The sequence below is a fragment of the Ixodes scapularis genome, unplaced genomic scaffold (genome assembly GCF_016920785.2).
Source record: "Ixodes scapularis isolate PalLabHiFi unplaced genomic scaffold, ASM1692078v2 PGA_scaffold3__209_contigs__length_174095766, whole genome shotgun sequence".
Taxonomy (NCBI): domain Eukaryota; kingdom Metazoa; phylum Arthropoda; class Arachnida; order Ixodida; family Ixodidae; genus Ixodes; species Ixodes scapularis.
The window spans coordinates 50,291,373-50,313,807 of NW_024609868.1; the positions used below are offsets into that span (position 1 = coordinate 50,291,373).

Below are 22,435 nucleotides of genomic sequence, written 5' to 3' on the forward strand. Positions count from 1 at the left end.
CCTAATGCATGGCATGTACTCTCTATAGCTATTCCTGGAATGGAGATACTGGCTCGAACCTGGGTTTTAGAAACGTGCTATGGGGTGTCAAGTTGCTGTCTGCCAGAAGCACAACAGACGCCCCGTAGGGCTTTCCCACCGAGCGGCATCTGAACTTGGGGAGATGCGTTGCACTGTGCCGGAAAGACACTTGCCTAATAATCTAAATGGTCCAGGTTCTATTCCTGCCCGGCATGAACATTTTTTGTTTTACTGCAATGGCCTCCTTACTTTTGCTCAAAACCAATTGGTGTCGAGCCTTGCGGCCATGCGCTTATCCAGGCTCCACTTTTGGGTTTCACAAAATACCGAACACCTAGCCAAAGAACGTTAAAAGAATGGGTAATTCTCGTACGTAGGAAAAAGGCTATCCTTGCAAAGATCTGATGCAACTGTTTCCAATGTTTGCAAGCCAAGGTAGGAGTAATAAAAGAAACAAGCAATGAATGGGTAAACACCAAGCTAGCATCCTACCGTAAAGCATTTCCACAATCAGTATATAAGATGTGGACTCGGCTGTCTATGGCATGCGATATGCCACATGTAGAGGTTCCACGAAGTCAACATCACGCATGGTAAGAAGTGCCAATGGCAGCAGTGACAACAGGCATTAGCCATGCTCACGAAAAAATAAAAATTTCTATGATCAAATTTATTATCTCCATCAAAGAACCTCGAGGTGCGCAGAGATCTGGACGTATGGAGTCTTCTCACTTGAGACAGACGAAGTGCCACTTGTCCACTGCAGAGAAAATTCAAAATGTGCATGAATGACAGAGCCTTTAAAACAGATCCTGCCTAGCAACTATTTCAACACTATTTGCAACTCATGTGACCTTAGTGTTGGCACGTACGACATTCCAGTGTTTCAATAACACGCAGATGCAGACACCTTGTCGGTTGCCACCAATAACTTCAGAACACTTCTAAGGTTAACATTTCTCGAGCAGATCTTTCAGGCTCACTAATGTGGAGAAAATGGACCAGAAGCAAAGGACTATCCTGCGTAATTCTGTAGTGGCGACGCAGGCACTTGCAAAAATACTGAACCTAGAGAAAATTAAATTTTTTCTACCTGATGAAAATGGGCACATTTCAAAATAAATGTTTACCCTGTGCAATGATGACGTTTTTACCCAATTAGTGTGTGCACTTGAGTTCGCTGGACCTCGAGCGCACACTAGTTGGGTACAAACGCTATCATCATCATCCCACAAGAGTACAATATCGGTCTTGCCCGCAAATCGAAAAATTGGTATTGTAGCATAAATATTGGGAAAAAAAATATTTTTCGACGAACATTTATTTTGAGACATGCCTGTCCTCACCAGGCAGAAAAAATAAATAAAAATCTTTATGTTTAGGGCTTTTTTGAGGGGCCAAGAAACAATTTTTCAACTTTTTCGTATTCACCTTTCCTCCTTAACTCAAATCATACTAAACAGTTCAAGAAAAAAGGAACACCCCTCTTGTTCGGACCCTTGTTTGTGTACCCAGACATCGCCAGCCTGTCGCTCTAAATTCAGACGAGTTGCTTTCCCCACCCCTAAGCTGACAGTGCGGTGGAAGCTACGTGCTCATTGGGTCAGCCACACTTCTATCGTTCGCCAAGGGATCACGCTCCCTTGCACATACCTACGTGCAAAAAAAGGGGTCAGGTGATGAAAGGGAGACAGCAGATTGGTCTGGCAAGCGCATAGCTCTTATTGCACTGTCAGCTTGCGGGTAAAGGGAACATAGTGAGGTCAGGTGTCATGTGACACGCGTTGGGGCCGGGTGCCATGCTTTGGGTACTTCAGATGTATCTCAGTGAAAAGGCAGAGAGCTTTTGAAGGGAAGGCGGTACGAAATAGTCCGCTGTTTAAAAACTCTTGTACCGAAAATCGGGCTTTTGACTTTCTACCTTCTTTCTCTTGACTCATGAAACGATATGCTATTAGTAAAATCTAAATGCATTCATCCAAGCCTGAAAATTCGTAATGCGGTCCCTTTAAATGCAAAGGACTTAATTCTGAAGAAAGCCTTTGCATGCAGCAACGTCTCAAGCTTGCAGGTGTTCAATTCGCAATCTTCTCAATGGCCCGAGGTAGGTTGTCTTTGCAGGGTAACCAAAGAGATTTTAGTCCAGTCTGTAAGATCAAGGCCCATGTGCAAACATGGTCCAACATGCCAAGTAGTTGGCAGATAAGAGCAGTACAGGCACTCCAGATGCAGAATACTACTCTGCCCAAACAAGTGTTTGAATTGACAGCACAGGATGGAAGGTGAAATCTCCACGTCAGCCAATAGGACAACTGGGGCTCCAGCTTGCAAAGGACTGAGCAACATTATTGCCAATGGCACCACAGTTAGCAAAAATCGTAGCTAGCCTCACTGTCATACAGTGTGTCCATGCAGAATCGTGCCTGAGCCACAGATGTCTACAAGACGTTGCATGAAGAACAGTCGTCATGCAATAACATGAAACCTGAACGCAACACCATACCTTGTTGCAAATTAAGAAAATCAATACAAGCTCCTACTGCAAAGCCCATCCCCCTTTCCACTTTGGGAAAGTGGATGCTGGAGAGGAGCAGAGTTTACTTGGCTCCTTTCTTCACCGGCGACAAACTATAGCGATGGCGCACCGAAACTACCATTCATGGGCTTGCCAGTGCAGAACAAGATATAATCTGAAGCATGCCGAGGTGCCAGCCATTGCTATAGTCTGTTGCAGGTTAAAGAAAGCAGGACAAACTCCTACACTTGCCTCCTCTCAAGCATTTGCTGGAGAGCGGAGGGCTTTGTGGAAAGGGCTTGTCCTGCTTTTCTCAACCTGCAGCACACTGTAGAGCTACAAAGATATATCGATGTGCCCAGACATCATCAGACTTCATTACTACACATTACTGAACTCGCAGGGACTCTGCCACATAATACGAAAATATTTTAAACTTCCCAAGAAGTTTCCGGGATTCCCCGCCCAGTGCTGCGGTGTGCTCGGAAGACTCTAATATGACCTTGACAATGCTCTAAACCAGATCCGGCATAAGGAAGTTTTCTGACTGGCCCTCGGCTGGCCACGACCTTTTTCCGACGAAGCCCAGCCTGCTGCTTGCTTCCAGCGACCCGCTCCAAATGCGCAAATTAAGGTTCCTAATTATTCTGAACATTCTAATTAGTGTTTTTCCACTGCGCAAATGTGCCAAAGTTCCTATGCACTCTGATTAATAACTGGTGAGTTTTCTTGACCACACCTGTTATGCAATGTCATAATTCGCTGAATACTAAATTTCAAATTCGAGCATATATATATTAATCCACTTAGATACTTTTTAATACATACTCTAAAATTTATTTGTGTTTAAATGCTTATCTCGGTTTAACTTTTTTTTTTTTTTTTTTTTTCATTTATAATTACTTTTTTGTCCCGGCCCTTGAGACAGCAACAGATCCCAGATCCGAGATCCAGCCCCATAGCCAAAAAGTATGGGGACCCCTGCTCTAAACCAGGGGTCTCCAAACTCTTTGGCCAAGAGGCCAGATTGGGGATCTCTTGCTGTTTCGAGGGCTGGTAAAGAAATGACTAAAAACTAAAGTATTAATCATAGATAAGCAGACAAATACAAATTAAAAGTTACAGTAAAAAAAAACAAATCTAAGGTAGACAGTACACATACTTTATTTTAAAAAAAATATTTAGCTAGTTATAATATTACACAATAATTGGGACCCAGAAAACTTGTCAGACGTAAATTGATGCACACAGGAACTTTGGCCTGTTCACACAGGGGAATAGACTAAAAGAATAATGGAACTAATTCTGACACCGTGCAAAAGGTAAGACTAGAGTCACTGCATGGGTTCCCAGAGTAACTAAACTCCAAAGGTTCATTCTGGGATTGCGGCGCGGCGCTGAAACCGAAACCATGGCGCCGCCATCTTGGGTCTACGCATCGACGGGGGTATGAAGGCGATAGCGACGTGCACCAGAGCGTGTTGAAGGAGCTGGTTCATTCTGCGATACACGGAATGAACCAGCTGTAATCGTCACTCAACCCACAAAGCTTGCTTGTTGCAGTGGGCTCGAAATTTTTCCATTTTACTATGGGCAGCCAAGCCTTCTTCCTCCGTCTTGCAGTTGCATTCTATCCAAATGGAATTCGGAAAAGTCTCTTTCCATCCTCCGACCTGCTGCTGCACCCAAAAGCACAACAAGCAGGCATTGTGCCACTAAGTACGTAACCTCCTTGTTTTTGATGTCGGTAACCGCGTGGAAAAGACTGCGCATAAACGCGCGTTCGATGAGCAGTAGAGCGTGCATGTGTGCAGTTGTTTGCAGGACCCAAGATGGTGGCGATTAGTGCCATTTGAAGCACTGGTGGAGGTGAGTCTAGCAGTGCTTGTTTCATGTGATCGCTACCGTCCAATGATTCTCACCAAGCCAAAACATGATCGGCTAGAGTGAGTATGTTGTCGGCAAAATGCAAAAAGAAAAGGAATGCGTTACTCTGGGAACCTATACAGTGGCTCTAAGTAAGACACAGGACAATACCAATCACAATATACGTGGGAATGGAAGGAAAATAGGAGACTAAAAATAATGATGCTGCAGATAACTACAGCCCTGCATATCCGCAGATTACCTGCAGATTATCCACGGATTACCTGCAGATCATCCACGGATATCTAAAGTCAACTGGTGGATGCGGATAAAAAGTAATCAGATTTGGCGACGTGAAGTGTCTCTGGAAGGACGATCGCTTATAAAACAAATACAATAAAATTACTTCCCATATTCCAACTCGACGAGTTCTTGTACAACGATGAGCAAGCGGTTCGTAAAATGACATCCAAAAACTTCTTTTTTTTTTTTTTTTTCATGCTTCATTTTATGATGTAACGTGCAAGGGCAGACTCTGGGTCGAATCCAGTTCCGAATTTTGCAAATGCGGTTAGGATGCAGATACAAAGTATGCGGATGCGAATGCAACAATTTAAAAATATTGCAGATGCGATTCAGGTACAGATACAAAGCCTGCGGATCGGATGCAGATGCTCAAACTGTTACCCATGCAGGGCTCTAGTGATGACAATGCATACCTACCAAATTTGGAGAAACGAAAAAAAAAAAAAAAAAATTTCATTATCAAAAAAACCAAATTAAAAAAAAAAAATGAATTGACATGAAGACGACTTCGTTACTTTTCTCCATAACAAAGAACTTATCTCTCTCTCTCTCTCTCTTTGTACTGCACTGCTCATGCTAGCGAGATACAGCAGGGTCTCATTATATAATTGCTGCCACCTGCTGCAATAGCAAAAATTCCTTGTTTGTTTTAGTGCAGGCGGGAGAGGGGGGGGGGGGGGGGGGGGGGCAATTTGCATTCTCTGAAAGATCTTCCTGTCAACCATACAACCATACAAAATGGTCAAAGTTCAGGAGCTCCCCAAATTACACTGCTGTCTTGGCAGGTATGACACTGTCCAATGAATAATATAACGAGAGGACATGCATTACGATGGCAGTTTTCTCTCAGCTTTTTCTGGTATCTTCGTTTACATAGGTGGCGAGCGTTGCGGCGCCATTTTTTTAAGCGCGCTTATTTTTGCACCAGTAGCAGCGGGCCGGCTTCAGTTGAAGGACCACGGCCAGCCATGGGCTGGTCGGAAGACCTCCGAAGGCCGGATTTGGTCTACGAAACGAGGTTTGGAGACCCCTCTCTAAAATTTGGTTTCAGGCGAGAAGGTGGTGAAGAACTCACGGGGACTCCTGCCTTGCTGTCGCCGGAGTTTATTTGTATGCCTCCGATATTGAGAGTGCAACGCGTTGCAAAGCTTCTTGTCTTCAGTTGCAGCGGTGCGATTGAAGCGGCGCTGTGCTTGGCGGCACTTGGCTCTCAGAGATAGCCACCTCTCATCACGTATTGGTACTTGCACAGGTAGAGTTCCACTTTTAGACTTGAGACATCATGCTTCGCAATCATTCATTGTGACACCCTTAATCTCAAATGCTAGGAAGACCGACCGCCCGATATAGAAACTATGTCCCTCGCATAATATTTTTTCCGCCAAGCTTGTCGGGGTGGCGTTTCACATAAACATGCCGTAGGCCTGCTCCTGTTCTAAACAAATTGGAGTACGGAGGAAGCGGGAATATGTATTTAAGAGAATACGAGTCTTTGCCTCGACGCTGGACAAATTGCTTGGCTTAGCAGGACCTCTACCCAGTATCACGGGGTGGCCTATTGTGGTACCAGAATTCGGAAGATTATTGCACTCAAAGTGCATATTCAAAATAAAAAAAGAAGCTAATGATATTCCGTAGGAACTAGGTGCGCCAACTAATAAGGAAAGCATTGATGTAATGCTTTCCTTATTTTGTCACAAACATTTCATTTTGGCAATGCGTGCAGCACTGTACCTTCCCCATGGAAACATGCATTTCTGCAATTTGTTTCACATTTGCGCCACTGCCGTAGAGACACCTCGGATTGGAGAAAGAACTTGGACATACCTATGGCCTCCCTGCCAGCGTCCGGACCGAACTCTGGGGTTGAAGCGACGATTGAATTGGCCTCATCGTCGCTGATCTGGTGGGCGTTCCCTTCGAGCGTCACTGTCGAGCTGAAGGTTCCAAAACAGCCACATGACTAGCCTGCCATACCTGCTCATCCTCGCTCTTTATATACAGTAAAACCTCGTTATAACAAAGTTGAAGGAGCGGTCGTAATTATTTCGTTATAACCATTAGTTTGTTATAGCCAATGTCCATTTCTTCCCACTATTAGCAAGCAAGGGGAATTATGATTGCTTTGTTATATCCATTAGTTTGTTATAGCCAATGTCCATTTCTTCCCACTATTAGCAAGCAAGGGGAATTATGATTGCTTTGTTATATCCATTAGTTTGTTATATCCCATTTTGTTATAACGAGGTTTTACTGTTGTGTAAACAACTATTTTTGCAGGCACGTAAGTTCCTAATTGGGAGTGGTCTGCCACGTACAGTCGCCGACCTATTTTTCGGACGCCGACAATTCGGGCTTGTTCAATATTTTGGACTGAAACAAGGAACCGTGACCCACCCGATAGAAATAGCGCATATTCACGAGTGGTGTTTCGGACAGCTAGAAGTCCGAAAGTTTGATTTCTCGTACAAAGTCATCGCGAGCCGACAAGCCACCATTTTACATTCTAGGTCGGCTGCACGCAGATTGGCTGGGTTTGGCAGTGCTACTCGAGTACAGTCGAATCTCGTTAATTCAAGCTCGAAGGGGACCGAAAGTTTGTTTGAATGAAGCGAAGTTTGAGTTATTGGGAGTTTCCTCCCATAGAGAGACATAGGATGGGACCTGCATGTTAGATTAAATTAAGAGAGTTTGAATTAACGAGATTCGACTGTACTGCTAAGTCCTATTGCTAGGCAACGCTATACGGCTTGTGTTCCTCTAGCTGCGCGTCATCACCACCCTCGCTACCATTTTGCTTTGTTCATTCGCCATTGCAGTCGTGGACTTGCGCCTCTCGTCTCGTCTCAGTGAATTGTGTTCAAGGATTACGCTGGCTTGGACGCCGTGGCCCCACCTGTTCTTCCGCCGTGGCAAAGTGTCGCTAAGCACGAAAAGTACTCGACCATAAGGCTAGAAAAGAAGGCGGCGATTCTCAAGCTAATAGAAAGCGCCCAAACACAAACAGAGGCGTATCGGGGAACAAGGCGCGCAGGCATGACCTGAAGCAAGGCACTATTTAGGGCTTTTTTTTAAGGCCACTCGGACGTAATAAAGTTTCAGACTGCTCCATTATTTAAGCGTTTCTTCGGTCCCTGCGAAGTTTGGAAAACTGGCCGGCGACTATTCATTACCTCAGGATTATAATCGCGAGATCCATCTTTTTACAACATTAATCGAGTCGCAAAATTTAAGTCTATTTACAGTGATTCTGTTTCACCTCACGATAGACCGCAGAGGCCGCTATGAGCCGGCGAGGACGATCCCAAACCATGCGAGTGCCATGTGACCTTCAGCAGGAGGGCTGCAGCGATGCACTGCATGCGTATAGTTAGGTGGCGTTTTCACAGTGCTGGGTTGGCTGGAATGGTTTGTGGCGTCCAGTGCGCTCCATTGTAAGGTAAAACGAAGTGTAGCGAGTGCGTCGGCTATGGAACTATGATTTGCATGCACAAAAAGAGAAAATGTTTTAAGTGTACGACTCGAGCAACGTCATCAGTCTAGGGAAACGGGAACTGTCTGAGTGACTAGTTTTATTGGGTCCCAAGCTTTCGTCTCGGATTAGCAGAAAGGCGGAAACAGCTCATAAAAGCACATAGCTTGAACACGCGCCAAAACAATATTGCTTCAGTGCACGCAATTTCTGATAACCCTCGAGTCGCTTGGAACTACCAAAGCAGAGAGAATTACACGTGGTATGAAGTATTTCCCTTTTTGGTACTTGCTGGTATTAACTTACCAGTTTAGAGGGCTTGTGTCTGCTCTCTGCATAAGGGCCTCCCAGTATGTGTGTGTCTCTGCTATGATCTTCTCTGCAAACTCCTGCCATGAAGAGAAAAAAGTAGGGTTTCAACTGCATTGAGAAATTGGCCAGCTGCATGAATTCAACTGTGTTTAAAAACTATGCAAAATAATCCTCTGGCACAATATCGCTTTCCCGACTACTCGCAGCAGAAGTGCTTTCGAGCCAAGTTCTACAACACGGGCTGTTTTCACTTACTTCATCCCTTTGTAAGGGAGTCGGTGTCCAAGTGTGCTAGCGTGCCACAGCTCAAAACATGTGGAGCGAAAGTTTGCGCTGCAGATCCCAGGGTTTAAACCCCACCCCTGATTGTTTCGATCTGGATGAGCATTGTATTGGCGTGCGGTCGTGTATCACTACTGCTGGATGAGCTTTAAAGGGATACTGCAACGAAATTCTAACGCCTATTCTAATGTCTAAATGTCAACCACGTTCTGGCCACACCATGGGGACACCAATTTTTTTTCTCGAAAAGACACCAAAACGTTGTTTAAAAGGAATAAACTGATTGTCATTACGTCGTTCTGAACTTAAAAAAGCAGCGCCACTCCGCGCACGTACGGCGGCTATCGAACCAGATTTCCCCTTCTCTCCCACCCTTTTCAATTCCTGCAGGGAGCGGAGAGGGGCAACTAAAATGGCCACGTTGTAATGTGTTGATGACACTATAAACAACCCAGCCCCCAAGCAGCTTTGCCCGTGCTGGGCCAGTTGACGTCACGTTTCCTGCGATTCATTGCTCTCTCCAACGGCTGATCTTCAAGTGCTCGCTGCAATCAGTCCTTTGGAACGAAAAATATAGCCATCCATTCAAAATACAAGCGTATGATTGTCATTAGGAGATGGAGTTGATCATGTTTAACTTATTTTTGAATGCAAGAGGTATATTTTAAGTTTCGATATTACTACGACTAGGAGAGTGATGATACTAACCCTATTCTTGGCCTCGCCATTAAATGCAAACTGGTTCTCGGGCTTTCCGTCAGGAATCTTGTAAATCCGAAACCATTCTGTAGTTGCCTGAAGAAAAGAAAATAAAAATAAAATCAGATGCCAGATTCACAAAACAATCTTATGCCAAAAATATGCATACGACAATACATAAGAACAAATTCGTATTCACGAAATGAAATTATCGCAAGTTTTGCGCAGGTTACACAGCTCCGTTGCCGTCTTGCGCACTTTTTTACGATGAAATCAACATGGCCAACAGCGTTGGCGGCAATCAGTTCATCGAACGACGTTTCATCGACAGATTGTTTCATCAACATAACAATGTTTCATTGACAAATCGTTTCATCGACAGCGCAAATTAGCCTTTTTCTTTAATTAGCTGCACAAGACTGTCGCCATGAAACAGCGTGTTTATGGGTCAGCCAGGTGGGTTAGCATTTTTGTAATGAGCCGCCGCGAACTGACACCGCGAAGCAGCGTCAGTTTGCGGTGTATCACGTCAGCGATACACGCGTGACCAAATGTCCCTACAGCGAGCAATACGCATAACAAATGTCGAAATGTTTGTGTCGACGACATGTGTCCATGAAGAGATGTCTACGAAACGTAATTCCATGAAACGAGTTTCAACAAAACAATAGAGACCCTGACAGCAATGCTCAGTTATTTGGGCATGACGACCAACGGATATTTATTTTCCTACGCGCTCTTTTCACGCGTCTCAATTTCAAGCAGCAAGAAAGAAAAAAAATACTACTCGAAACCGACCATGACGAACATGAACACTGGATCCACAAACGTCCGGGAAAAGCTACAACGGCAATGATCCCACCGACCAGGGAACCGCCAAGGGCTAGTTTTTTTTTACATAGAGACCTGCATCGCCTTTTGGCATTACAGAAGGGCATTACAGTACATGAAATACATTAAATTCTAACAAAAACATTGAAACACAAACAAACTTGTATATATGTTAAACACATCCTTCAATAGCCAACCTATTCTATTCTTCTATAGTTTAAAAAAAAAAAGAAAACGCAAAAACATCAGTACGACAAAACTATACTTCGTTTCAGCTTCGGTCCGAGCGCGGCCAATGTTATGAGCCGAATGGCCAATCAAACAGCGAAAGAGGCACAACGTCATGGCGTGCTCTCTGCAGTTGATAGGACCAGCCGCTATTCGCCGTCTCTCTGTGCGCGCTCCTCCGCCGGCTAGTTCTATCAAGCGCAGAGAGCCCGCCATGACGGTGCGCTTTTTGCGCTGTTCGATTGGCCCTTTGGCTCATAACATCGGCCGCGCTCGGACCGAAGCTGAAACAAAGTATAGGGTCGGATTTTGTTCTGGTGGTCCGCCCTTCCCAATATATAAAAAGGTTTGTGTAAAAACATTTCTCGACCGATTAAAAGGTGACCGTTATATATATCATGTAAAAATTTCAACCTAAACATTTTTTTGCGTTCAACTAGTGATTCCCACTTTAAATTATTCATGGTGGTGACACTTGCCCCGCATTGGTAATCATCCAGAACAAATCTAGCACACTGATTTTGAATTTTTTCCAGTTTTTCTATTAGGTTATTGTGGTGGGGATCCCATACAACTGCTGCATATTCAATACAGGGGCGAATAAACGTAAACGAGCAGCGAGCTCAGCAGTATATAGGCAACACCCGGAATCTTTAAGAAACTTCCGGTCAGCAATTTGAGCGTCATCTCTTATTCGTTGGTTTTATATTAAGAACCTCTCGTTTTCGCCCTAAAATTTATTTAATAGGGCGAGACACATAATATTGTTGCTGTTTACAGATAAGTTTACCCTGCAAAAGTGAAACAAATATTTTGGTTAGCTAAAGTTTCGCCCTCATTCTTTGCTCTCATTGGTCTTTTTTTTGTTTTGTTTTTTTATTTTGACCGTTAAGAACAGTTTCACAGCGGCTGCCGCGGCTGCGTGCTGCGTCGGCGGCGCCTGTGTCAGCGGTGCAGTGGTGCTTTACGTTGGCAGCAGCGGGCAGTGGTGCTGGCCTCCTGTTTATCAGTCTATTTCGTTTGCCAGTTCGCCAAGCGAACAGCACCTTGTCTATTGCTCGACTTGATGGTTCTCCAATTCCGGTGGTAACAGCTCTGCTAAGTTCTTTGGATTCCCAAGTGATGAAAGGTAAAAACAGGGGCTGCTCACTTCTTTTCAGTGCTGTTAACTTAGCGAGAAAGTCGCTAAATTTAGCATGTTTGCAGTCGTCCTAACCACAATTCTATCCTTTTGTAGCCTTACCAACTTTTTTTATAGAGTGCTTTATTTTATTTTTTATTTTTACAGTTAGGGAAATTGTTGCTAAAGCTATGTAGATGGGTAGCCACAAGAAAGGATCATAAACGCATAATCCTAGTCTTAAAAAAAAAAAAAAAAAGGAACTTAGGTTAGTGGGATAGCTCTTGGCGGCTTCCAGAGGACAGCTTTTAACTTTCAACTTTATTGCTACTCTCCAGTGGAAAGGGGGAGGGAGAAAAAAAGCAGACAGTTGTCAAAGTTGAGGGTAATGCAAGGTGACGTTGGTTGACGCGAAGACGAATGCATTCTCAAACACGGAATCACTTTCTTTTTCAGAGATTATCAGCAGGTATTGGGAAAATTTTTTGTAAACATTGCAAAAAAAAAAACAAAAAAACTGCATGTTTTGAAGCGAGCAGTTTTGTTCAATAAGGATGAAGTAGATTTGTTTTACTGAAATGGAGATGGATACAAAAGCGGTATGACCATGCCGAGCTCTCCGATTGGTTACTCATGTTGTCGGAAACACCTTCGCCATAGCAATAGCCCACTCTCGTGGAGATTGGGAGCTTGTGGGACACCGAAAGTTCTTATTTTTTCTTTACAAGAATGTCGCTTTCCTCCTCTCACACAAGAAAGTGTTTGTGAATAGCGATTTCTCCTCTTCTTACAATGTTCTTAACTCACAAACTTCTTAGCTAACTTGTCGTAACCTAAGAAACTTTTTGTAAATCTGGCATCCGACCTCCTTAAAACCACTTTGTCGGGCAGAACAAGATAAAGGGAAAACGGGGCACAGCATGCCATGCAACCAAGTCCAAATTTTTCAAGGCTTACCTTGAGAAGTCCAGGCATATGCTTTTCGATGTCACCAACATCTGCGAGGGGGAAGCAATTATCAATGGTCATTCAAAGCCAGCAATCTTCGCGGTTCGGTCACCCGCATCTAGTGGCCACAGTTGTTAAGTCAGATAGCATCTCTAAAGAATAAGGCATGGAACAGTAAGCCCTGCGATCATCTGGCGAGCTGGTTGGTTGTACATATTAGAATATTAGAGCACAAAAGCCATCAGATATGGTTAGTGCTTTTTTTTTTGTCTCCCTCTTTTTTCCTTCCTCGTCATTGTGCGCTTTAATATTCTAACAGTAAGCCCGTTCACACTTTTTCGAGTAGGATTTTTACTGGCTAAGTCACAAGAATTCTAGGACGAAAAGGTGATGCCTGATGGCGCGAATGAAATATACTTTTGCATGCCTACAGTAATCTGATAAACCAAATTTAAATTTGCACATGCAGTATTAACTGACATTTTGTATGGTTGCTGGAAGACCGATATGAGCTTTGGTAAGCTAGGAACACGATAAAGCACAATAATAAACTTCCCTTGTCTCTTTCCTCTGGGTTGTTTCTTGCCAGACTTTCTGACCCCTGCACACTCACTAAAATTATTTACAATCAAATTTTTTTTATCAGTAAACAGAGTGGTCTTACCTACTAAACAATGTAAAAAAATTGGCAGTGGCCTTTATTTCTAAAGTCCCATAGTGCATGAAATTCAGCACTTAAGGCATGAGCATTTAAAAATATTTAGAAGACATTAAAAAGTCATTTCGGGGAGTGAAGAACCTTTGTTAATATCAAAGTTCCCGGCACACTGAGTAACGAAACTGATTTGCTGTATAAGTCAAGTGACGTCGGGTCATCGGACGTCAATTTTCTCGCTAAACTTAGTGGAGAAACTGAATCTGTCTATGGATCATGTAGCATCAGGTCACGTGACATCAGCGATGTTACATGACCTGACCTCCAATTCAGTTTCCCCACTAAATTTAGCAGGAAATGCTCCGATGGACAAAATTTTGGAATTGGGGGTTCCAATAAGCATTCCATGTTTTAAAAGGTTCAAGAGGAGAAAAGCTGAAATAGCTTGCTCAGGTTCACAAGCTGTCGGTAGAACATAGCTCTGCCGTACCATATGCGCCTATCCTTAACCCTTAGCAAGCGTGCCATAATAGACTAAAGCTCCCTGGTTCTTACTCGGCAATGCCAAAGCAAGAGCGTTGCGAGTAAGTTCTTGAAACGAGGACTAACAGCCCTCCAAAGGCCTTTGTATAGCTCGCCATATGTTCACTCTAGGAGATTAGGAAGCCCCAAAAAGTAAGCTGAAAGCAACAAGAGTGCGAATTGGAAGAAATTATGCCCGATAAAATGAACACATTCAGCTCACACCAAGAATCCCTGCAGCTAAGCTATGCCCCACTCACTAATATTGTTGGGCTTGACTGTCCTGAACTAACCTCAGAAAGCCAAAAAAAAAAAAAACAGTGTGTGCCACTCTCGGCATCAGCAGATGCAACGAAGCACAGCACTGTGAAAGGAGCTTTCTACGACTCTTTCAACTGACGCAGACAAAGAATGTAAAGTACCGTTGAGCTCGTTGGCAAGAGGGTCCCTGATGTCGATGGCCAGCAGCTTCCAGTCTGTTTCTCCCTCATCCACAAGTGCCATCACGCCCAAAACCTTCACCTGCAGCACTTCACCACGCTTGGCAACCTGCATGGTTCAGAAGTTCCGCGCTCTCTTTAAATGGCAGCTCGACTCATAACTTTGTGTAACCTTGCATGTCCAGTATCGGCTAGGCTCGATAGGGTAGATGATTGTACACCTAATCATTCGGGAGTTTCACACACTCTCTAAGTGGCAGCTTAACTGACAACTTTCGTATCATTGAATGTCCAATATGGGCTAAGCTTCATATGGCAGGCGACTGCACACCACATACTACGATAAAATGATTTCGCTAATATTGATGTTCCTCCTCTCAACATAGTGCCCAAGTTTTAGTGGACATGGCACAGTTCAGTTGATGCTTGACCGGATGACAAGCAGAATGTGGTTCAACCCAGACGAGATGTGTGCGCGTGTTTCTTCAACCCTGGTGCCATATATGTCCTGGATGCCATAGCTCACCCTGAAGCCAATCTCGCAGATGTCGATGGGGTCGTTGTCCCCCTTGCAGTTAGTGTTGTTGTCGATGTGGCCTGGATCCTCCCAGGTCTATAAAAGAAAATTTGTCCTACATCATGCTCCATTGCCAGCAGCAATTGGACTGGACGCTTAGTGCAGAACTGCACCCAGAAAGAAAGGTGCTGGAGCCAACCTGCGGGATGGCACCATAATTCCAGATATAGCCGTGGTGAGGGAAGCAGTTAGAGACATAGCGCAGCTTGTTCTTCTTGGTGTCTTGCTTGATTGGGTTCAGCGGTTCCTTGGTGGCAATCTGCACAGGAAACACCAAGTCAAACAGAAAATGGGACTCAGTGTCTCGTTGAGAAAAACGCGAGTTGCGTATGTCGCGCACTAACTAGAGCTGCTCTGCTTTTTATTGCCGACAGCACTCATTGGAAAGAGCTGAAATATGATGTGGAAATGGTTGCAGGCTTTGTTTAACGAGCACCAGTGTGCTCAGCCACCACTTTATGTTGATTTAAAACTCCCAAGCCTAGAATTCGTATTAGTAGCTTCAGTCTCCCAGGTAATTGTGTGAATATCCCTGCCCTTTCGTCCGCAAATTAGATTTCTTTGTTGACAGCATGGCCGCTGCAAAAGTATTATCCTGAATATTTATGAATGCTTCTTGCAAGTCACCAGAAAGAATATAATGCTGAATGCACAGGATCCATGCTACCAGCACAATATATTTTAAACATTGGTATCTAAGCTCTCTATTACACTGCAGTGTGAAAAGGCAGAATATAAAAATCACTGGACATGCCAATTTTTTCTGTGGGGTTTGGAATCATTCTATTTATAGAGTGAATAAAAATATGACACAAAGGCTTCTTAAGCTGCCCTCATGTCAGGCACCAATAAAGCAAGGGTCAAAAGGCAACACAAGTGTCCCATCTCACTTTTAACATTTTAAAACCGTTGCTCACCCAATAATGTTAACTTTGTTGGCACGTCTCGAAGAAATGGGGCACAAAACAAAACTTTCTGCTTTCAAAACAGTTTGTATGTCCAAACCATAAATAAGATGCGTGTATAAAAAATATATCAAATTAACGTGTGAACATTAAATTTGTCAAAAGAACTCAAATACTGGAAAACAAGTTGTCTTAATTAATGAGGTCTTTTATAAGTAATGAGACCCCATCTCCGATTTATTTGCCAACATCAGTTCGAGTGATTATATACACCTTACTGGAAGAAGGTCTCCAAAAATGAACAACCAGTTTGGAGTCCAGGGGGAACCCCTGGACTCCAAAACCTTGACATTTTAAGTACTTCTTAGTAAAGATAATTGAGGAGTGGAATAGTCTGGATGGCAACCTTTTTGTTATGATCGATAATTCAGGGAAGTTTAAAAAAGCGTTTTTTGATCTGTACCCAAAGAAGGTTGAGTTCTTTGGAAATGGGATGATTTCAAAAGGTGGGATGATTTGGTGTACACTCATGTTTAGCCGGGAGATCACCCAAATGACAGTTGTATGTGTGGTTCTCGGTTGCTGTACAGTTCTTGTTCTTTTTCGCTCTTGTATTTTGTTAAGAAAATGCTGTCCTTAGACAACCCAAAAGGGCTATCAATATTGTAAGTAAATAAATAAAAAATAAATAAATTTGTGTTTACTGTTTCGCTATGTCCGAGAGAGACAAGAAAAGAGAGAAGTTAAGCGACCTCCATCTTGGCATTGGTCCAGCGAGGAACCTCCACAACCATGTTGTAAACCCGCTTGGCTGGGTCCGCAAACATGGGAATGTCGTGGAAGGGAGAGATGTACTTTCCTCCTTGCCCTGTAGTAAAGATTGACCAGACAAGCACAAGCATTTTATCACAATTTCATCCAACATACAAAATTCACAGATGACAGAAAACCAAACAAAAAAATGGCACATAGCACAGGTTCAAAGAATATCAATTACTTCAAAAACCTTCCCCTACATAGTTTTTAAGCTATTTCTAAACTGAAAAAGACTACACCACTGCCTAGAATCTTGCTGTACGAAAGTTTGGCCAACGAGCAATATATTCTCTAGCTGTCACAATGGTATGTCTATGCCGCAGCACTTGACGGCAGCCTACCAATTAAGGGTGCTTATCTCTGGCCTGCCATGACTGTACAACCTCCCGCACTTAGCTCTAGGCAATTGTTTCTAATGATCTCTAGTTGAGTCATGTCATGCCCCAGATGTCATAGACATAAACGTCTGCACTTTCAAGACGAGCAGAGCATGTCCAAATGTGAACTTAAACAACTCAAAGACCCTGCTATTTAAAACCAGAACTTGAACAAAGTGACAATGACAGAAGCAAGCACAAACAATGCAAAGCATACACCAAAGCTGCTGTGGTACCTTGCTATGCACCACATGTGTACATATTTTGTTGTCACTACAACTATTGTGAACGGAATCACACAAGAGTAACAAGTCATATGTGCATAAATCTCGAGGACTCTATCCAATAGAATATTGTAAAAACTGGGATTTCAACATGATAAGCAGCATGAAAGCTACTAACAAGATTCATTAGGAATAGATTTAAAAGAAACTACCCACGAGTCAATTCGCCTAGGGAATTTAATTTTCAGTTATTGGCAAGGAGACAAAGCACTTGTGCATGCATCACAGCTAATAAATGCACGATGGACTGGAAATGCCCGCCAGAGCTCTAACGTACTAATTGTTTTTAAGCAGTTTCTCTGGGTCTCACAGCCAGATAGAATATCTTATCCTACAGCGCTGGCTCTCAAATGGGAGTTCACGAAGCCCTGCCTCGTCAGTCAAGCCCGGCAAAAAAATTTGTCCTTTTCAGACTGAGATGAAATGTTCCAATTTTCGGACGAGTTTTCTCGTGTGTATGTCAATGGGAGAAGCCTACTTCACTTCACACTAGCCTTTAGTTACATCCACTTATTAACACATCATAACTAACCTGTACTTTTCCCTTCCCCTTGTGGATCATCTCCACCGATCCACAAGGGGTTCGCAGAACACCAATGGTTGAGAACTACTGCCCTATAGCATATCTCATATTTGAGAGGATATTGCCTAGACACCTAAAAGAGTTCCACACATATTGCTTTAATCATTTCTAGGTTTTTTTTTTTTTTTTTTATTTACATATTACTATGCCAAATGTAACTACCGTTCAACAAGCAAAATTAACTATAATGGCACAGAAAGAGCCATACCATCGAATGGCACCAGATGATTGCTCCAAGTTATTTTGCCACAATAAAATCGTTAGCTCTCATCTAACTTCAGCAGTATTCTCCATATTCCTACAAAAGTCACATCTGAATCCCATTTTATGATCTATTTTCACAGGTGGTTCCAACGCTCTCCGAGAAACAAAACTAGGACATGCCGTTTCCATGACCCAAAAACAATGCTGGTTGCTAGGAGATGTGATAAATTAAGACACACCATATTGATTGACACCTACACACTGCCTATCTTCAGGCACCCAAAATAATCCTGTCATGACGGCTTGCCCTGTGGTGCCTTTTTAAAATGAGTGCTGAGGAGCATTGGTTCTATACGGCTAAACTTTTAAGGAACATTTGTTACTGTAACTGCAGCCACTTTGTAGAACTAAGCGTTTGCAAATTTTTCAAAATGTCTCGTATTACAATATATTGCGAGGACAGAATTGCACAACCAAGGCTAGACTTGAATATGCATCCAATGCATTATCAATATGTTTCATAATCAATTTTGTAAAATTGTTTTCCATATGCAAAATGTTTGAGAATTAACTCATTGCAAGATATACTTTGATTACAGGATCCATATTCCTTACAACATTTCCTGTTCCTGTACACGTAAGATCGCTTTTCAGCTTGTATACTTAGGTGCATTTCCAAATTTACAGACCGTTTTATTAAAACTTGTTAACAACAATAATTACATAGGTAGGTTAAATATGTCTTGAATAATTTGTACATTTAAAAAGCAGACTGTTGGTTATGTGTGTATGTGGGCTGAGAAAAGTATTGTAAAGAAAACACATCTTTACACGCGACTTGCACTCCAGCAGCCTTGTCACCTGATTCCCAGATCCTTTCCAGGCTAACTGGAACTGCCCAAGAACTCAAGGCCTCCCTGCTTGAGATAAACTTTTTTATGGTTCCAGAGCACTTTCTGGTAGGATGGGGGTCATAGGGCTCTTATTACTAGAACCATCGAGAAGGCAATGAACCTGACTGTTACTTGCAAGAGGAAGCAATCAATGAATCTGATAACAAGCGAAGGTATGTATGTGATAAGACCAGCAAAGTGTAGACCCATATATTAATCGCCTTTGCCACATATAATCTCTTTGGCCGTCTACAGTTGCAACATGATGTGGCCACAGCAGGAACGGAAATGATATGATAAGCTTGCAGCTGTAACAGAGAAAACGAAAAAATAATAATAAAGAATGGAGAGGTTGCTTGTATGATGAGCAGGTGCTCCGAGCAAAATTGCACGCATCCTCTACATCAACTAGTCAGCAGCAGCTGCAGCATAAAAAAACTTTATAAATCCAGAAAAAAAAAAAAAGAAAAAAAGCTACACTTTAGAACTATAATGTATTTGGTGTAGGGCTCCGGCATGATATTCCTCAATACTGTTGAAAGTACTAATAAAAAGCCTCGACTCAGGGCAGGCCACCAACATTCCGATCTTTCTTTGGTCTGATTTACTTCTTTTTTTAATTAATTTTCTACATCTTTAATTTGGTGAGATGAGATGGTACAAGCTCAGCTTGCCTTGCTTCAAAAAGTCAAGGAATGCTTGTGCAACAAATAAATCGCTCAAAAACAAAAAGAAAATGTATCAATCCATATCCCTGCCCCCTGTCAAGAGGAATGTCACCAACAAAATGACAAAAATATAATGTAATATTTATTTTTTCTTTCAAAACCTTAATGACTTTTTTTTTTCTTAGTGTTATTTACACCACACCTGGCAATTAATGTTAGGAAAATAATATGGTACGTTCGTAGCTGAAAATCACAGCTACATCGTGAAAATGGCAGACCTGGTACACACATAAATTAGTTTAAAACAAAAACAAAAGAAAAAAACATTGTGTATTTAAACATTGTGCATTTTTGGGAGAATATATAGTACTGATCCAGTTGCTCTCCTCAACGTGCCAAAAGTCAGAAACCAAGTCAAAGGTCATTATTAAACGTGTCACAAGTCAAACCGTCCACCCCAAAGCTCACCTGTCGTGCACACAAAACAAAAAGAGCAAAAAAAAAATTGAAGCACGCAATTTTATCTTCATTGCCTGCCGCTGTTGCAGAGACAAGCGAAGCGGGACAGATAAAATAAAAAAAAAAGACGACGGCGAGCGGAAGCGCACCGGAAAGACGGACGTCTGTAAAAGCAGCCAGAAATTCGGTGTCCAAAAACTTACGGAAGTAAATGCTGTAGTTCAGACTGTTGGGGCTTCCCCGCTCAACAGTTGAGAACGCCATAGTAGCGGCAGTCGGAGCAGCGGAGGACGACATAAGTCCCGCCACTACCGCTACGACCAGGAAAAAATACCTTGCCGCTGCGAACTTACGGAAGTAAACCCTGTAGTCCAGGCTGTTGGGGGAGCCTCGCTCGACCGTCGAGAACGCCATGGTCCGACAAACTGGTCCCAGGACGGTGGAGGCCGGTGTCCCTCGAAGGAAGCTGGTCGTAAAGATCTTTCCCACGTGTGAAAGCATCGGTGCCGAGTCCCAAAGTGTCGCCAGCTGGCGGAAGAAACGTCAATCAGCCGGCTTTAAATGGCCGCCATGACAGCACAAAGTGGTTAGACTGTAGCGGATTATTGGAACGCACTCGCACGCATTGCTGTCCCGCTTATCGCGAAAACGAAAATAGGTAAGGGCTTCATGAAAATTAATTATGTGGACCGTAAAAGGGAGGCCTCAGCTATGCCTCAGCACAAAAAGAATCCAGTGTGTGTTTACAACCCATCCTACACCGGGGAAGAAAAAAAAAAAAAAAAAAAAACGCAGCGTAAATATGACTCAACAAGCGCTTGTCAGGAACAGCGCAGTGTCAACTAATGTGCGTGTGTGTGTGTGCATGTCTCTGACCCTGACACAGGGTTATTAATCGACATGCTTACGACATAATGCGAAGTAAGCAGCGGCCCTGAGCTTTTGTGTGCGCGCAAAGCATTCAATGGCAGGGCTTCACGTAAATATGCGTCATGGAATGGGCGTGATAACGGAATGGAGAAATAGTACATGCTACCTACTTACTTGTGAGCCCAATAAAATTCCAACTACTGCAGCTAGCCCTCCTGCGACTCCCAAAGATAGCATGGCTTCTTCGATAAATGAAGCGCACTAGAACTTGGCTTTGGAAATAATTAGAAGCCGCGCTCAAATTCACATAGCAGGAACTGCACAATTGCATAGTAACGTCGGCTGGGACGAATCAGATATGTCATTAAAAACAGACACTACGTTGTTACACTTGCAGAAGGAGAGCCGCACGCTGTAGCTTGAGGGACAGTTCGGTAGATTTTGGAAGACCCGAACCCCCGAACCACTTGCACAGAACATGGCATGCAGGCTTGGACATGCAGGCTTGCATGCATTCTCAAAAAAAAAAAAAAAAAGAGTTGAAGTTAGTTCTTATAATGTTCACGAGATGGCGCCTCATGGTCTACATACGCAGAGCCGTTTACATACGCAAGTACAGGAACTCGTACATACTGGTACATACGGCTTGCGCGGCGTTAGACCGCGCTGTTTTAAATGTCGGTTCTCGTCCACCTTTGTTCTATCTTGAATAGAAATTGTCAAAAACAAGTTGGTACGCCACTGGTCGCATTATACGTGACAAAACGTATTCTTCGGCTTCGTTCGCTCGAGTCCATCGACAAAGTGCTCTGCTTCGCAAGCAGCCCATATGCGACCATAGAGTGAAGTTCACTGGACGAATCAATGCCGCCTACGACCTCAGAAAGAGCGTTGTAGAACTATAGAACATGCACGACGCTGTGATGTCAAAGCCAACGTCAGTTCTGGATGGATGGATGGATGGATGAATACAGCTGAGCCCTTTGGATCGGGCGGCAGCTTACGCCACCTAGCCATTTTGTTTTACCATTTAAGCTTAGAATATTTAAATGTGAAATCTATATTCACTCCGCAGTGCAAAGAAAGTGAGGCTATGAAACCCCCTTGCCATCAGTGAATAAGAAAATACCTAGTTTTCTCTCGATTTCTGCCACCATTCACTTAATCTTTGCTTGGTAATCTCTACAGTCTTGAAATCCACTCTCCCTTCGCTGTCTCTAAAACCCAATGACTTTATTAAATCTATGTTGTCTTCGGTAGGCATAGGGTGAAGCCCTTTACAGTAGAGTATCAAGTGCTCAGCCGTCTCGTCCTCCTCTCCACAAGCAGTGCACACTGTATCAATTTCCTGGTACTTCACTCTGTATGTTCTGGTTCGCAGAACACCCGTTCTTGCCTCAAACAGCAATGAGCTTCCCCTAGAATTGTCATAAATGCTTTCTTTGGCAATAACTCTTTTGTTTAATCTATAGCTTTCCAGAGCCGTCTTTGTCTGCATTCCCTCTAGCCACCGATCTCTTTCTGTGGCCTTAACTTTCTTCTTAACTGAGACTTGCTCTTCCGTATCTTCGCTATAGCTCAA

General features: G+C 43.2%; 1 protein-coding gene across 6 annotated transcripts; it reads right to left on the minus strand.

The window, feature by feature from the left end:
• Positions 1-670: 670 nt before the first annotated feature.
• LOC8025457 (inorganic pyrophosphatase) lies at positions 671-21,370 on the minus strand. 6 transcript variants are annotated; one of them, XM_029976521.3, is made up of 12 exons: positions 21,028-21,232; positions 20,187-20,511; positions 16,452-16,567; positions 14,934-15,053; positions 14,744-14,830; positions 14,200-14,326; positions 12,610-12,650; positions 9,483-9,569; positions 8,487-8,569; positions 6,536-6,645; positions 5,784-5,951; positions 671-781 (listed from the first exon to the last, which is right to left on the minus strand). In XM_029976521.3, the coding sequence occupies exons 1-12, from the start codon at positions 21,088-21,090 to the stop codon at positions 750-752; spliced, it is 1,359 nt and encodes a 452-aa protein (XP_029832381.3). In that variant the 5' UTR covers positions 21,091-21,232; the 3' UTR covers positions 671-749. The 6 variants fall into 6 exon arrangements, with proteins under 6 accessions (XP_029832381.3, XP_029832383.3, XP_040356138.2 ...); XM_029976523.4 differs by having other exon boundaries at positions 20,337-20,511; positions 21,028-21,231; XM_040500204.2 differs by lacking the exons at positions 5,784-5,951; positions 21,028-21,232 and adding an exon at positions 21,249-21,370 and having other exon boundaries at positions 20,337-20,511.
• Between the last annotated feature and the right edge of the window lie 1,065 nt (positions 21,371-22,435).

What these genes read in the sequence shown, in the direction of transcription:
- LOC8025457 (XM_029976521.3), bottom strand. Translation starts at nt 21,090, where the DNA reads ATGCTATCTTTGGGAGTCGCAGGAGGGCTAGCTGCAGTAGTTGGAATT. An exon ending in ATGGCGAGGCCAAGAATAGG is followed by an intron (nt 8,570 to 9,482) that starts GTTAGTATCATC and finishes TCTTCATGGCAG; the next exon opens with GAGTTTGCAGAGAAGATCAT. An exon ending in GACACAAGCCCTCTAAACTG is followed by an intron (nt 6,646 to 8,486) that starts GTAAGTTAATAC and finishes TGGAACCTTCAG; the next exon opens with CTCGACAGTGACGCTCGAAG.